The sequence below is a fragment of the Coenobita brevimanus genome, chromosome 110 (assembly GCF_032717465.1).
Source record: "Coenobita brevimanus isolate Jiangsu-jjx chromosome 110, ASM3271746v2, whole genome shotgun sequence".
Lineage (NCBI taxonomy): Eukaryota > Metazoa > Arthropoda > Malacostraca > Decapoda > Coenobitidae > Coenobita > Coenobita brevimanus.
The window spans coordinates 15,154,503-15,167,185 of record NC_137063.1 but is presented as its reverse complement, the minus strand read 5'-3'; the positions used below and the strand labels follow the sequence as shown (position 1 = coordinate 15,167,185).

General features: G+C 39.5%; 1 protein-coding gene across 1 annotated transcript in view; it reads right to left on the bottom strand.

The window, feature by feature from the left end:
* Positions 1–12,683, bottom strand: part of LOC145417501 (glutamate receptor 1-like) — a 723,617-nt gene that overhangs the window by 10,827 nt on the left and 700,107 nt on the right. Inside the window, exons 15-16 of the mRNA XM_080286209.1 lie at positions 7,479–7,677; positions 6,491–6,735 (exon numbers count right to left, since the gene is read on the bottom strand). Of these exons, the coding sequence (XP_080142335.1) occupies positions 6,491–6,735; positions 7,479–7,677 (444 nt within the window). The remainder of the gene's footprint in view (positions 1–6,490; positions 6,736–7,478; positions 7,678–12,683) is intronic.

Below are 12,683 nucleotides of genomic sequence, written 5' to 3'. Positions count from 1 at the left end.
CACTGCACTAATTAGAATTGACCAAAGCGACTTTGTGCAGCCATAGGGTAGTGTTTGAGGGAGCAGCTGGTGGGAAAAAAAACAGGTTTCAGCTGGAATGGCGCTTTACCCCTTGTGGTGTGCAGGGCCTCACATGAGATTCCTACTGCTCCAATTGTGCATGCCCATGGAATGAATGAAAGTTACGAAACTATGAGTACTCTGTTGACCACTCCTGGCTACAAAACTCATCAATACAGCATTCTGTGGGGACCTGAAAGTGATCTGCTTGCTTCTAGAACTTTAGCAAGGTCATACAGACCACATGTGTTTTCTGTTTATGGGACAGCAGAGCAGACGCTAAGCATTACACACAAAAGGGATGCCCAGTGTGACCGAAAGATATGATTGGAAGCTTCAACATTTTAACAAACCTCTTGTTGACCCTGAAAAGGTATTCTTGCCTCCACTTCATTTGAAACTTGGTTTGAAGAAAAACTTTGTGAAGGCCCTGGATCAAGATGATGCTGGCTTCCACTGCTTGCTAACGAAGTTCCAAGGCACTGTATATGAGGCCAAAGTAAAGGCTTTTTTTTTTCAATAGTCCTTCAAATTTAGCTTATATTCAATTACTGTATTAGGATTTTGTAAAGAGCTTGTCTGAGCTGGAAAGAGCTGCTTGGGAGAGTAACGAATTATGACGAGCTTGTGGACAAGATGTTGCTAAGTTACCATGTACTTGGTGCTTGAATGTCACTCAAGATAAATTTCTTCCATTTTCATCAGGACTTCTTCCCATTTATTCTTGGCAATGTCAGTGATGAACATGGCGAAAGGTTTCACCACGAAATTGCCATAATGGAAGCCGACATCAACGCTGATTCAGTCCAAACATAATGAGCGACTATTGTTGGACTTTATAGCGTGAGAGTAACTGCTCCTACAAACGCAAAAAGTAGAGGCACTTCTAATGTGCAAAGGTCATGTAATAATGTTTTGTATAGATATATATCAGTTTGTGCTTAGTGTATGATATAAATTAAAGACTAAGTATGTAGTTTTTGTAACAATATACAGACTTACTGACACTTATTTAAAGAATTTGCATGTTTCATGCAATTTTCCCTCACTTATGATGTAGTACATCAAGGTTATGTGATAGCCAAATTTTAGGGTCAATAAAAAAACTGGGGGTAACAAATTAGTTAGAAACAGTTGAGAATATGTCAGAACCATTATGGTTGTTGACCAGTGTTGTAATATTATTGTCCCCACTGGTGTTAGAATACATGCACTTGGAAGAGGCGGTGGGGCATTCCCGTGGAGTTTCATGCTTCTTTGAAAAGAGAGAGAGAGAGAGAGTTGTACTTTTACTGTCTGATGCCCATTGCTTCATTAATGGAGAGAACAAAAGATTTTGCCCAGCAGAAAATAGTGGTATAGCCGAGGAAAGTTCCGCGTTATACACTCACTCACCACTTCGAAACAGTAAATGTGAGACAAGTGGCAGCGAAGCAGTAGCCAACATTCATCAGTCTGGTAACTGTGTGAGGATCTATCAGCTCCTCCATGCCTTCCTCCTCCTTTAACCTCTCCCCCTCTCACACAGTGGTACCAGACATTTGAGTGTCTAGCTACTGCTTCACTAGTGGTTGTCTCACGCATAAATGTCCGAACTGGCAGGCAGGTGTATAAGGAGGAACTTTCCTTGGGTGTACCTGTGGAGTTGGTGGCAGTGGTAGATGTGATGATGGTGGTGGTGGTAACTGTGATGAAGATGATGGTAATCGTAGTTGTGGTTGTAGCTGTGATGATGATGGTGGTGGTAGTAGTGATGGTAGTGTTTGATGGTGGTGGTAGTGGTACCTGTGATGCAGGTGGTAGCTCTGATGATGGTGGTGGTAGTTGTGATGGTGATGTTTGATGGTGGTGATGGTGGTAGCTGTGATAAGGACAGTGGTGGTTGTGTTTCGATGTGAAGATGATGGTGCTGTAATGGTGAGATTTGGTGATGGTGGTGGTGGTAGCTGTGATGGTGGTAGTGGCAGTTGTGGTGGCAGTAGCTGTGATGATGATGATGATGATGGTGGTGGTGGCGGTGATGGTGGTGGTATTGGTGACAATGATGGTGTTGGTGGTAGGTGTGGTGGTGGTGGTGGTGGTAGTTGCTGTGATGATGATGATGATAATTTCCATGGTAGATGTAGTAGTGGTGGTGGTGGCGGTGGTAGCTGTGGTGATGATGATGGTGGTGATGGTAGCTGTGTTGATGATGGTAGCTGTGGTGATGATGGTGGTGGTGATACCTGTGATGGTGTTGGTGATACTTGTGATGGTGTTAGTGATACCTGTGATGGTGGTGATGATGGTGTTGGTGATACTTGTGATGGTGTTGGTGATACCTGTGATGGTGGTGATGATGGTGTTGGAGATACTTGTGATGGTGTTAGTGATACCTGTGATGGTGGTGATGATGGTGTTGGTGATACTTGTGATGGTGTTGGTGATACCTGTGATGGTGATGATGATGGGTTAGATGTTCAGAAACTGCTCTCATTTAGACCAAAACAGAGAGGGCTCAAATTTGGACAAGGGCTTAACGGTCTGATATGGTCGCAAGCGAGACTTTTTTTTTCTTTTTTTTTTTTTTTTATACATGGAGACATATTACTGTCTCCACCTGTACAGATAGGGAATCAATGATTTTCACAGTTTTGTTAGAGGAGTATGTACAGTTAGGTGTACAGGTATATATCCAAAATATTAATTCAGATTCTCAAATCAAGCATTATTCATTTTATTCTTGCTAACTCCTCCACTCACCTTAGGAGAAACTTTTTGATTTAAAAGGCATAAATACTGTTCAATTACCCCCTTTATTATACCAGAAGCCTTGAATTGGTTGAAAAAAAAAAAAAAAAACTGTTTAGAAATAACAAGAATATAGTTTAACCCACCCCATCCCAACCGATTTTCCAACACTGACCCCCCCCCATCCCGATCAATTTTGGAAAAAAAAAAAAAAACATTTGGGCTCAAACCTCTGCTTTTGGTGAGAAATATCGAAAATTCATGGAGAAATCGTTCACCTGAGGTTTAAAATACTGAATACAAGTAGCAGTACCCCTTACCTTTCTGTGTTTTCTATCAGGATGGCTCCAAAGAAAATGAGTTCTATGTGAGGGTAACTATTCCACACCACTCATAAACTGTATTTATTTATTTATTTCGTACGTATTTATATGTAGTACGAGAGTATATTGGTTTTCACACAGTAACATAGGCAATATAAGCATTGTTTCACTCACCAAACACATTAACATACCTGACCTTTTTTGGCAATATTACCTGATCATCATTTCTGACTGTTTCTTCTTCTAATGCTTTGTAAACTTTGTCCTCCACATTGTCATCGATTGGGGAATCACTCTGGCCTTAAATTTCATACCATGGCACGACATATCTTTACTGGCCAGGTCACTGGTAACAGGTGAATTGCCAAGACAATGGCATACGGGGAGGGGGAGGTCATGCGGGTAAGGCGCTGACCCTGCCTGGCATCTTGTAGAGGAAGGTGTCCCGTGTACACGTACCAGAAATCACGCACGAAATATAAGAATTGTGCAAATTAGGGATCTTGCAATTGCTGCGTGTTTATATACGTCAACGGGAGTCACAGTGACAAAACATGTGGACATATATACACATCAATGGCAGTCGCCGGGTTAAATATGTCACTGGATTCAAGATGTTATCTGAATCAATAAGTGTCTGATAATTCAACTTTTTCGTGATGTGCTCAGCATGTTTGAAGTAGATAAACACTTAATTTCCACACCTTGTATACTTTAAGTTCTTGATTCACATGACGTAGTCTTGACTTCATTCTTGTAACCTCCAGATAGTTTCCTTCCATTAAAGAGACATTTCTAACTAGGGGGTAAGATAATAGCTTTCAGTAGTTTCATCACTACACAATGTTATTTATATGAAGAATACCATCAACAGAATAAGTCACCTGATTCAAGGAGATACTCTATAGTCCATTTATTTCAAATCCCAAACTTCATTAGCTGACCCTTAGAGTTCAAAGGCACAGAGATGTACAACACCTATTTTTTCTGTTTCGTTTCAAAATAATCAATACAGCCTATTCTGTACCTAATCTAATCATTATCCTGACCAGTGTTCATTAAAAATTTCACCATTTTTATTACCACAGTCCCCATACTTGTAAATTATTATCATAATAATATTTGGTCTAACTATCAGTTTAAATATTCAACTCAGTATGGTGTGAATATTTGTCAGTAAAGAAAAAAATTATAAACTTGCAGTCTTATACGCGACTTATGCTGCCCCATTGACCCTGTTTCCCCACCTGAGGATGAGGTGGATCCAAAAGCAATGAAACAGAGGGCAAGAAAATGGAGAACCACCAACAGAGCCCAGTAAAAATAATCATACAATTGTTTTATTAAATACCTGCAATCTATCTGTCTACCTATAGCCCGACGCCCTAATCCCCCAATGGGTGGCCGCAGACAAAACGCCTCCAAGTCACTCTGTCACCCACCATTTAACTGCCCTCCCCCCAACTCACTCCCCCCCTCCCTCATAAACCTCTCAACTCCATCCCTCCACCTCATCCTCGGTTTCCCCCTCCCTCTCCCTCCCTCCACATCAACTACATACACCCTTTTAGTCAGTCTTTCATTCTCCCTTCTCTCCATATGTCCAAACCACCTCAGTGTATTTCTCCAAATTTTCTCAACCACATCCACATCCAACCCACAACGTTCCTTCACTTCTTCATTCGTCAACCTGTTCCTCCATGTCACTCCACATGCTCCTTTCAAGTAACTCATTTCCACAGCTCACACTCTTGACTTGTTCCCTTCTAGCAAGGTCCATGCCTCGCTTCCATACATCAGGGTAGGGATCACAATACTATCATGCAGTGACTTCTTAACTTCCATACTTACCTCCCTATTTCTCATCACTGATTTCAGTGAACCAACAACCTTCGTTCCCTGCTGTACCCTTTCAAGCACTTCATCCCCAAAAGTTCCATCCTTACTCATCACATTACCCAAGTACTTGAATGCACTCACATTCTCCATATCCTCACCATCCAACCTCACTGTGCATTCTGTGACTTCATTTCTCTCAAACGCCATAACTTTACTCGTTTACATTAAGTTTCAGATTCATTTTCCTACAAACTGTCCCAGATTCATGCACCAAACTTGCAACTCCCATTTATCTTCACTCAACAATACTGCATCATCATCAAACAACAACACTGAAATCTTCCACATCTCACCCTCATTCATTAGAGCCACCCCAACATCCACTGCTCTACCTTGCACCTCCTTTACAACCCTACCCATGTATATATTGAACAGCCATGGAGACATCACACATCCCTGTTTCAGTCCCACATTTAGATCAAAGAAGTCACTCAACTCACAATCCACTCGCACCGTAGCCCTAGCTCCTTTGTATGTACTCTTCACAGCACTCAACAATTTCCCCTCCATTCCAAATATTCTTAATACCTTCCACATGCCTTGCCTATCTATTCTGTCATAAGCTTTCTCCAAGTCTATGAAGGCAGCATACACTTTCTTTCCCTTCTGTAGATACTTTTCCACTAAACATCTTAGTACAAATATTTGATCTATACACCCTTTTCCATTCCTAAATCCCCCTTGCTCTTCTCCAACTATCACCTTTGTTATATGCCTAACCCTATCAATGAGTATTCTACCATACATTTTTTCCAGTCACACAATGAAGGCAAATACCCCTATGGTTACCACATACTTCTCTCTCCCTTTTTCCTTTGTATAAAGGAACAATTATACCTGATTTCTAGTACCCTGGAACCCTTCCTTCTTCCCAAGCCAGTCTACACAACTTCCATATCCACTCCACAACAATCTCCTGCAATCCACAAACGATAATATTCAACCTGAAACCGGAGCCATCAGATAGCTGTAACCACATTAATCTCTTGACTGCAAGATGTCCACCGGATAAAACCAACAAGATGTAGGTTTAACAAGACAGAAAATGTCAATGAATTAAAGTGGAAAAAAAAAAAGGCAAATTGGAATATGGGTAACTTTGCCGAAGTGGTGACATACGAAAGTGCATGGCACGCAGGAGGAATGCTCTATCTCAAAGCCGTCTCTATAAGCAAAAGCTAAAAACAACGAAAGAAAAAAAAAAATTGCATAATAAAAAAAATTAAACTTATCTGAGTCGTACTCTATGCTGTCGAAGGGAAGTGTTCCTTTTACTTATTTCCAGACAACTTTATTCAGCATAGGAAAGACTTTTTCAAGATGGAGGTGTTAGACAGAGCCATCCTTATCCTGCCCATTACGAAAAATCTTTCCTGTGCAAAATATAACCCTCTGGATGTAGTAAAAATAAAACTTAATTATGTCCTTGGTCTGAAGGAGTTAACCACTAATCTGGCTATGATATTTTCTGCACTCACTTTAGGGGTGAGTGTGGAGGAGTGGCCAGGCCGTATCCATTAGAGTTTAGGTCGTGTCCGATCTTCATGGTGTCGCACGGCAGTTTCTCGTTGATGTAGTCGTTCTTGACACTCTCCAGCAGAAAGGCGTACTTGCCCTTCGACGTCCGGACCCTCTCTATGCCCTCCTCGTACGTCGACGTGAACACATGTTTGCGGGACGACATGAACTCCCACATCCGACTGTAGACACTTATCTTTGAACGCTGAAACAACAAAAAATAAAATCGCCTGAAGAAGAGAAAACGAAAACTGAGAATATGAGGGACGTATAAATGATTAAGTGAAGGAAATCCAACAATGAAATATGATTATTAGCCAGACTGAAGGGATTAAGCCTATGAAAATACGACCCCCAAAATAAATGGATATTCATGCTAATCCAAATGACGAATCGCCCCCCACCAAAAAAGAGTCACACACAAAAATAAAGCCCCAATGCAAACACATGCACAAACTTCCAAGCACATGATGACAGAAACAAGGGGAAGACAAAAACGCCCGAGCGCGCGCCCGCACACACACACGCACACACACAAACACACACACACACACACACACACACACACACTCAAACATATACATACACACCTTCCCCTCTCCAAAAATCATTCTCACAAGCACAACACATATATCCAGCTTTAAAAAGTCACTCACCCGAAAGAATTACTCATCATGAAGTTCAAAAGCACTGGATACAGGAGTTCCATGGCCCTTAAGTTACTGCCTTGGGTGTGATATTGTGTGATATGGTGATATGGTGTGTTGTGTTGTAGTGTGACTTAGCATAATACAACGGGAGTAAATCACCTCATTCATGAAAATCTTTAATGATAGACAGACGGACAGAGCTGCTCCTAGTGATACTTCTGCAGCTAAAATATATGAGCAGTCTGTGATTTACCACCACCCAACTATTCAGTCAGTATATATGGTAAAACTGTCACACCTGGAAAAACTGCATGGATGATCCCCCGTGGGCTGTGCCATACTCCACCTCAGTCTGACTGGCCAAATCGTCGACAGAGTTGATGGGGGTGACCAGTCTCTCGACGGTAAGGAAGGCGGCCAGGTTGGCAGTGTACGAGGAGATGATGATTAACGTGAAGAACCACCACGCACTTCCCACGATACGTCCCGACACCGATCTGAAAGGTGAGGAGTGGTGCAGGTAATGCTTTGTAAGGATGTAATGCGTGAAGAGAATCGGAAAGGGATGGAAAGTTTGACAGGGGAGTAAATAGCAGATGATTATGATGATGATGATGATATCTCGTGAAGAACCATCGCGCAATTCCCACACCCAACACGCACTTCCCATGATACGGCCTGAGGGCGATCTAGAAGGCGTGGGATGGTGGGGGTAATATTCTGTGAGGGTTAATGTTGCGGAAAAAATCTGGGAGGGATGGAAGGTATGTGGTAGGTTCCTTCAGCCAGAGAACGTCTTTTGTAATTACTCCTTGCCATCTCCAGATGACTATCTTGAATTTCAGTGGTTTGGGGAAGTTGAAAGATGACATGACAAATATAATCTTCCTTCAGTCCTTCATGCCAAGAAGTTCGTCCTGAATTGCATACAGTTATTCAATGCTGGCATGAATAACACAAAAGCGCTAACGGACTGGAGGGCAAAACCACTTCGCTACGGTGTATTAATTCTATATTGTGAAAACAACTGTGTGTGTGTGTGTGTGTGTGTGTGTGTGTGTGTGTGTGTGTGTGTGTGTGTGTGTGTGTTCACACCTTACCTAATTATTCTTACCTAATTGTACTTTTACAGGAATGACTCAGGCTTGTACTGTCCTGTGTATTAAACCAATTTTAGCATACATATCTTTAAATTTATGAATAGTTTTGGCACACACTATTTCATTCCACTGATCAATTGGTGTATAAAACCAATTTTATCATACATATCTTTAAATCTATGAATAGTTTTGGCACACACTACTTCATTCCACTGATCAATTGCCTTATTTGGAAAAGTGAATTTCCTTACGTCTTTATCGCCTCCCTTTTTATGTAGTTTTTTTCAGTGTCCTCTTGCCGATGCTTTCCCATAGGTCATAGATTCATTTATGTCCATTTTCTCTTTCCCTGAGATGCATTTACATAGCATAACCATGTCTCCTCTTTTCCTTATCCCCTGTAAAGTTGGTAGATTGTTTTTTTTTTTTTTTTGTCTTTCTTCGTAGCTTAAATCCCTTAAGCTTTGAACTCATCTTGTAGCTGCTCTTTGTCCTTTTTTCAGTCTTATCTATGTGTGTTTTTTTTTTATATGAGGAATCCAGACTACTGATGCATACTCCAGGGCAAGTCTGATGAATGATGTTATTATATTTCTCAGCATGTCTTCATTTATAAATGTGAATGCTATTCCCATATTTGCAGGCAGTGTATACATGTTCCGTACCTTCCCACTGATATGGCCAACCGGAGATACTCTGTTACTAATAATCACTCCTAAGTTTTTCTCTCTTTCTGATATGTGCAGGGTTGAACTTCCTAACTTATAATCACAGTCTGGTCTTTTTTCACTTTTACCAAACTTAGTTACATGACACTTGTCCACATTAAATTCCATTCGCCATTTATTGCATCATTCATGAAGATTATTTAATTCTTTTTGTAGTTCTCTGCAAGAATCTGTGTAATTTTCTTTTGTATTTTTTTCATCATCAGCAAATATATATATATATATATATATAGCTTCAATTTCCAGTATTGCTGTCTGTGTCATTTATATATACTAAAAACATAACTGGTGCCAGCACTGAGCCCTGTGGAACTCCGTTAGGCACTTCCCTCAATGATGAGTAATTTCCCCTTAGTACTGTTCTCATTTTCCTTTTTCTGAGAAAATCCGGCATCCAACAGTACAGGTTATCTTGGATTCCTCCTTGGTACAGCTTCCATAAAAGTCTTTGGTGTGGTGCTCTGTCAATTGCCTTCTTGAAATCTAAATAGATACTGCCCACCCATCCTTTTCTTTCCTGTAAGGTTTCTGTAACTCATTCATAGTAGCTTAACAGATTAGTAACACATGATTTTCCCTTTCTATAACTGAACCGCATTTCTGTTATCATACTGTGCCCTTCTAAATGGTTTACCCAAACCTTTTGTATCAGCTTTTCTAGTATCTAACTTACAACAATGGTCAGTTATACTGGTCGGTTTTTGAGTGGATTTTGTCTATTCCCTTTCTTGAATACGGGAACAGTGTTTATTTTCTTCCATATATCAGGTAGTTAACCCTGACTTAAGGATTCCTTGAATATTAACTATATTGGTCTACTTAACTCTTCTGCACATTCATGTTGCACCGAACCTGAAATTTCGTCAGACCATTTGTTTTTCCTTTGTCCAATTTACTTAACCCTTCCTGTACTTCTTTTTCTTATTTTTGTATATCTGGTAATATGTGTGGGCCAAACTCATTTTGTTCTGTAAAAACTGATTGAAAATTTTTATTTAATACATCACAGATATCTTTCTCTTGTGTATAGATGATCCCCTCGTCCATAATGGACTGCATTTTATCCTTAACTTTGGTATTGCTTCGGATGTAGCTGTAAAATGGCTTAGGTTGATCACTACTTTTATTTATATTGTCTTTGGGCTTCCCTCCTTATCCTTGTATAATCTTTTCTTGCCTATTTATAGTTGTTATATGCCCTCTCATTATTTTGTCTTCTGTATCCATTCCACAGCAAGTCTCCTTTTTCTTTTGGTTTTTACATTCTGTATTAAACCACATCTTTCTTTTCTTTCTTTTTTTTTGTGCTGAGGGATGTATTTTATGACTCCTACTTCATAAAAATCACAGAATTTTCTATATATAACAAATCTTGTCCTCTAAGCTCCTTTTCCCAATCCATTTCTAAGAAATACTTCTTCAGGACATGTTAGTTGGCGACCATCATCCACTCACTTGATGTAGTGCTACCTACTTCTTCCTTAGCCTTTATCATTCTTTTTCTGTGCCTGCCCTCCTCTCTTCCTATTTCTCCCATCTTTCCTGTCACTTCTTATTGCTTTTCTTTCCTTTACAGGTGGCTTTATATTGAATGACAAGCCAAATGGTTTCCTGTAAGCCAAGAAACCATTTACAACGCTGGGTGGTAACCATATAACCAAACCATACGTGCTCCCTAAATGTCAGCAAGTGGGTTGGTGGAGGGTTAGTGCCCCTCCCCATAAAACAAATAACTCAAAGTCAAATGTCCACCCCTTATGGGATTATGGTGCCTGGCAATAGATAGATAGATAGACTTCAGGACATGTTAGTTGCCCTTTTTGTAGTTTAGACTTTTTGTAATTCTCATTACCTATGTCATATGCAATCCTGAAGTTGCAATTATTACTGCATGATGACTTTTGCTGAATCGAGGGTGATACAATATACTGTCAATATCATTTTCTTGCCTACTAAATATATGATCTAATATGGATGAATCATCAAGTCCTCTTTTTCTGATGCTTTTCTTTACGTGTTGTATTAGGAAAAACTCCTGCACAAGATCCAGAAGCTTTTGATCCCAACAACTTTCATGGTTTCTTATATCTAGAATATTCCAATTTATATTTTAATTGAAACCTCCAGTTAATATAATTCTTTTTATTATTCTTCCATTCTATGTAGTAATGTTCTTAAACTCTGAATTGAACTTTCTGCCAGGTCTTCATATTCGCTTCTTTCCCAAGTGTTTGTTTTGGGTGGCATGTATAAATTTGAACCAATTACTTTCCCTTCAGATGTGTTAATCTCTAATGCAATCAGTAATACTTGTGAGGGTATATCTAGTTCTATATCTCTGACTTGTAGATTTTTCTTTGTTGAGATTATAATTCCTCCTCCTTTTCTTAACTTTCTGTCTCTCCTCCTTATATTGTATTCCTCTAAGTTTAGGGTATCGTTTCATATCTTTGGGGTTAATTTTGTTTCAGTTAGGCAAATAATATGTGGTCCTTTTCTTTGGTAAAGTCTTTCATCTCTAATAATTTAGACACCATTCCATCAACATTTGAGTACATCAACTTGATCTTGTTTACATAGTTGCCTTAGCTTGAGTGTACTACCTTTCTTCTTTTTATTCCTCGTTGGTTATGTACCACTTTCGTACCTGTAATCCAATTACTTTGTAAAAAAAAATTCACTCTTCCTCTGATCTCTCCTTGTTCTATGTTTTTGCTTCCTCCCTCATCTCCTTTCGTATTCCCATTTCCTTTTTAATTAGGCATTTTTTTATCCACACTTTTTTTTTTTAATTCCTCTTTTTCCAGGAGTTTCTTTGCATTTTTAGTACTTCCTTCACAATGTTCACACTCAGGATGATAACTTTCAGCAGCCTTGACTTATTTCTCTTATACTACCCTAGCCTTCTGTGTTCCTCTATGTCTTTATCACAGATTTCCTCTGCTACTTCCTTCAATATGCTCATTACATCTCCTTTTTGTCTCTTGAAACTTTGTTTTTTTATTTCTTCTTCATCCATACCAGTGATTACTACAGAACTGTTGATGTCTGCCAAATCTCTGACCAGTTTTGGTTATTTTGAATGATTTCTTTCACTTCCTTTCTGATGTTTTTTCTCCAGTTTTTGTTTCTAAGTCTTTCCTTACTTTCACCATTTCAGCATAGCTACGTAGTTTCTACATTATCTTTATAACTTTGTAGCTCTTCATTCACCTGGGTTATCTTCTCTTCAGTATTACTGCTTTGGTCTATCAGACTGCTTGCTAGCCTAACTGTCCCTGTATCATTTCTGAACTCCTCCATAATACTCTCATGGTTGACATCTGTACTTGCCATTTCACTAAACGTCCTTCTAAGTGAACCTACATCAACAGACAGCTCATCTATTGTTGTGTCCTTTTTGTTTAATTCCTTTATTAATTTTTCATTTTCTTCCTTCTGCATGCGTAACTGCTTCTTAATTTCATCTATTTCACTTTGAAAAGTTTCCTCCAGTTTGTTCACTTTCTCAACCAGTTCTGGGCAGAAATCATCATCCTGCTTTCTAGCTTTATCTCTTTTCTTACCTCCTTCCATATTCATTTTACTAAAGATGGTGCTCATCTTGTGGTAACTAAGAAAGGTAAGTTATATTTACAAGTTTGCATCTCCTTGTTACCTGCCGACAGATGACGT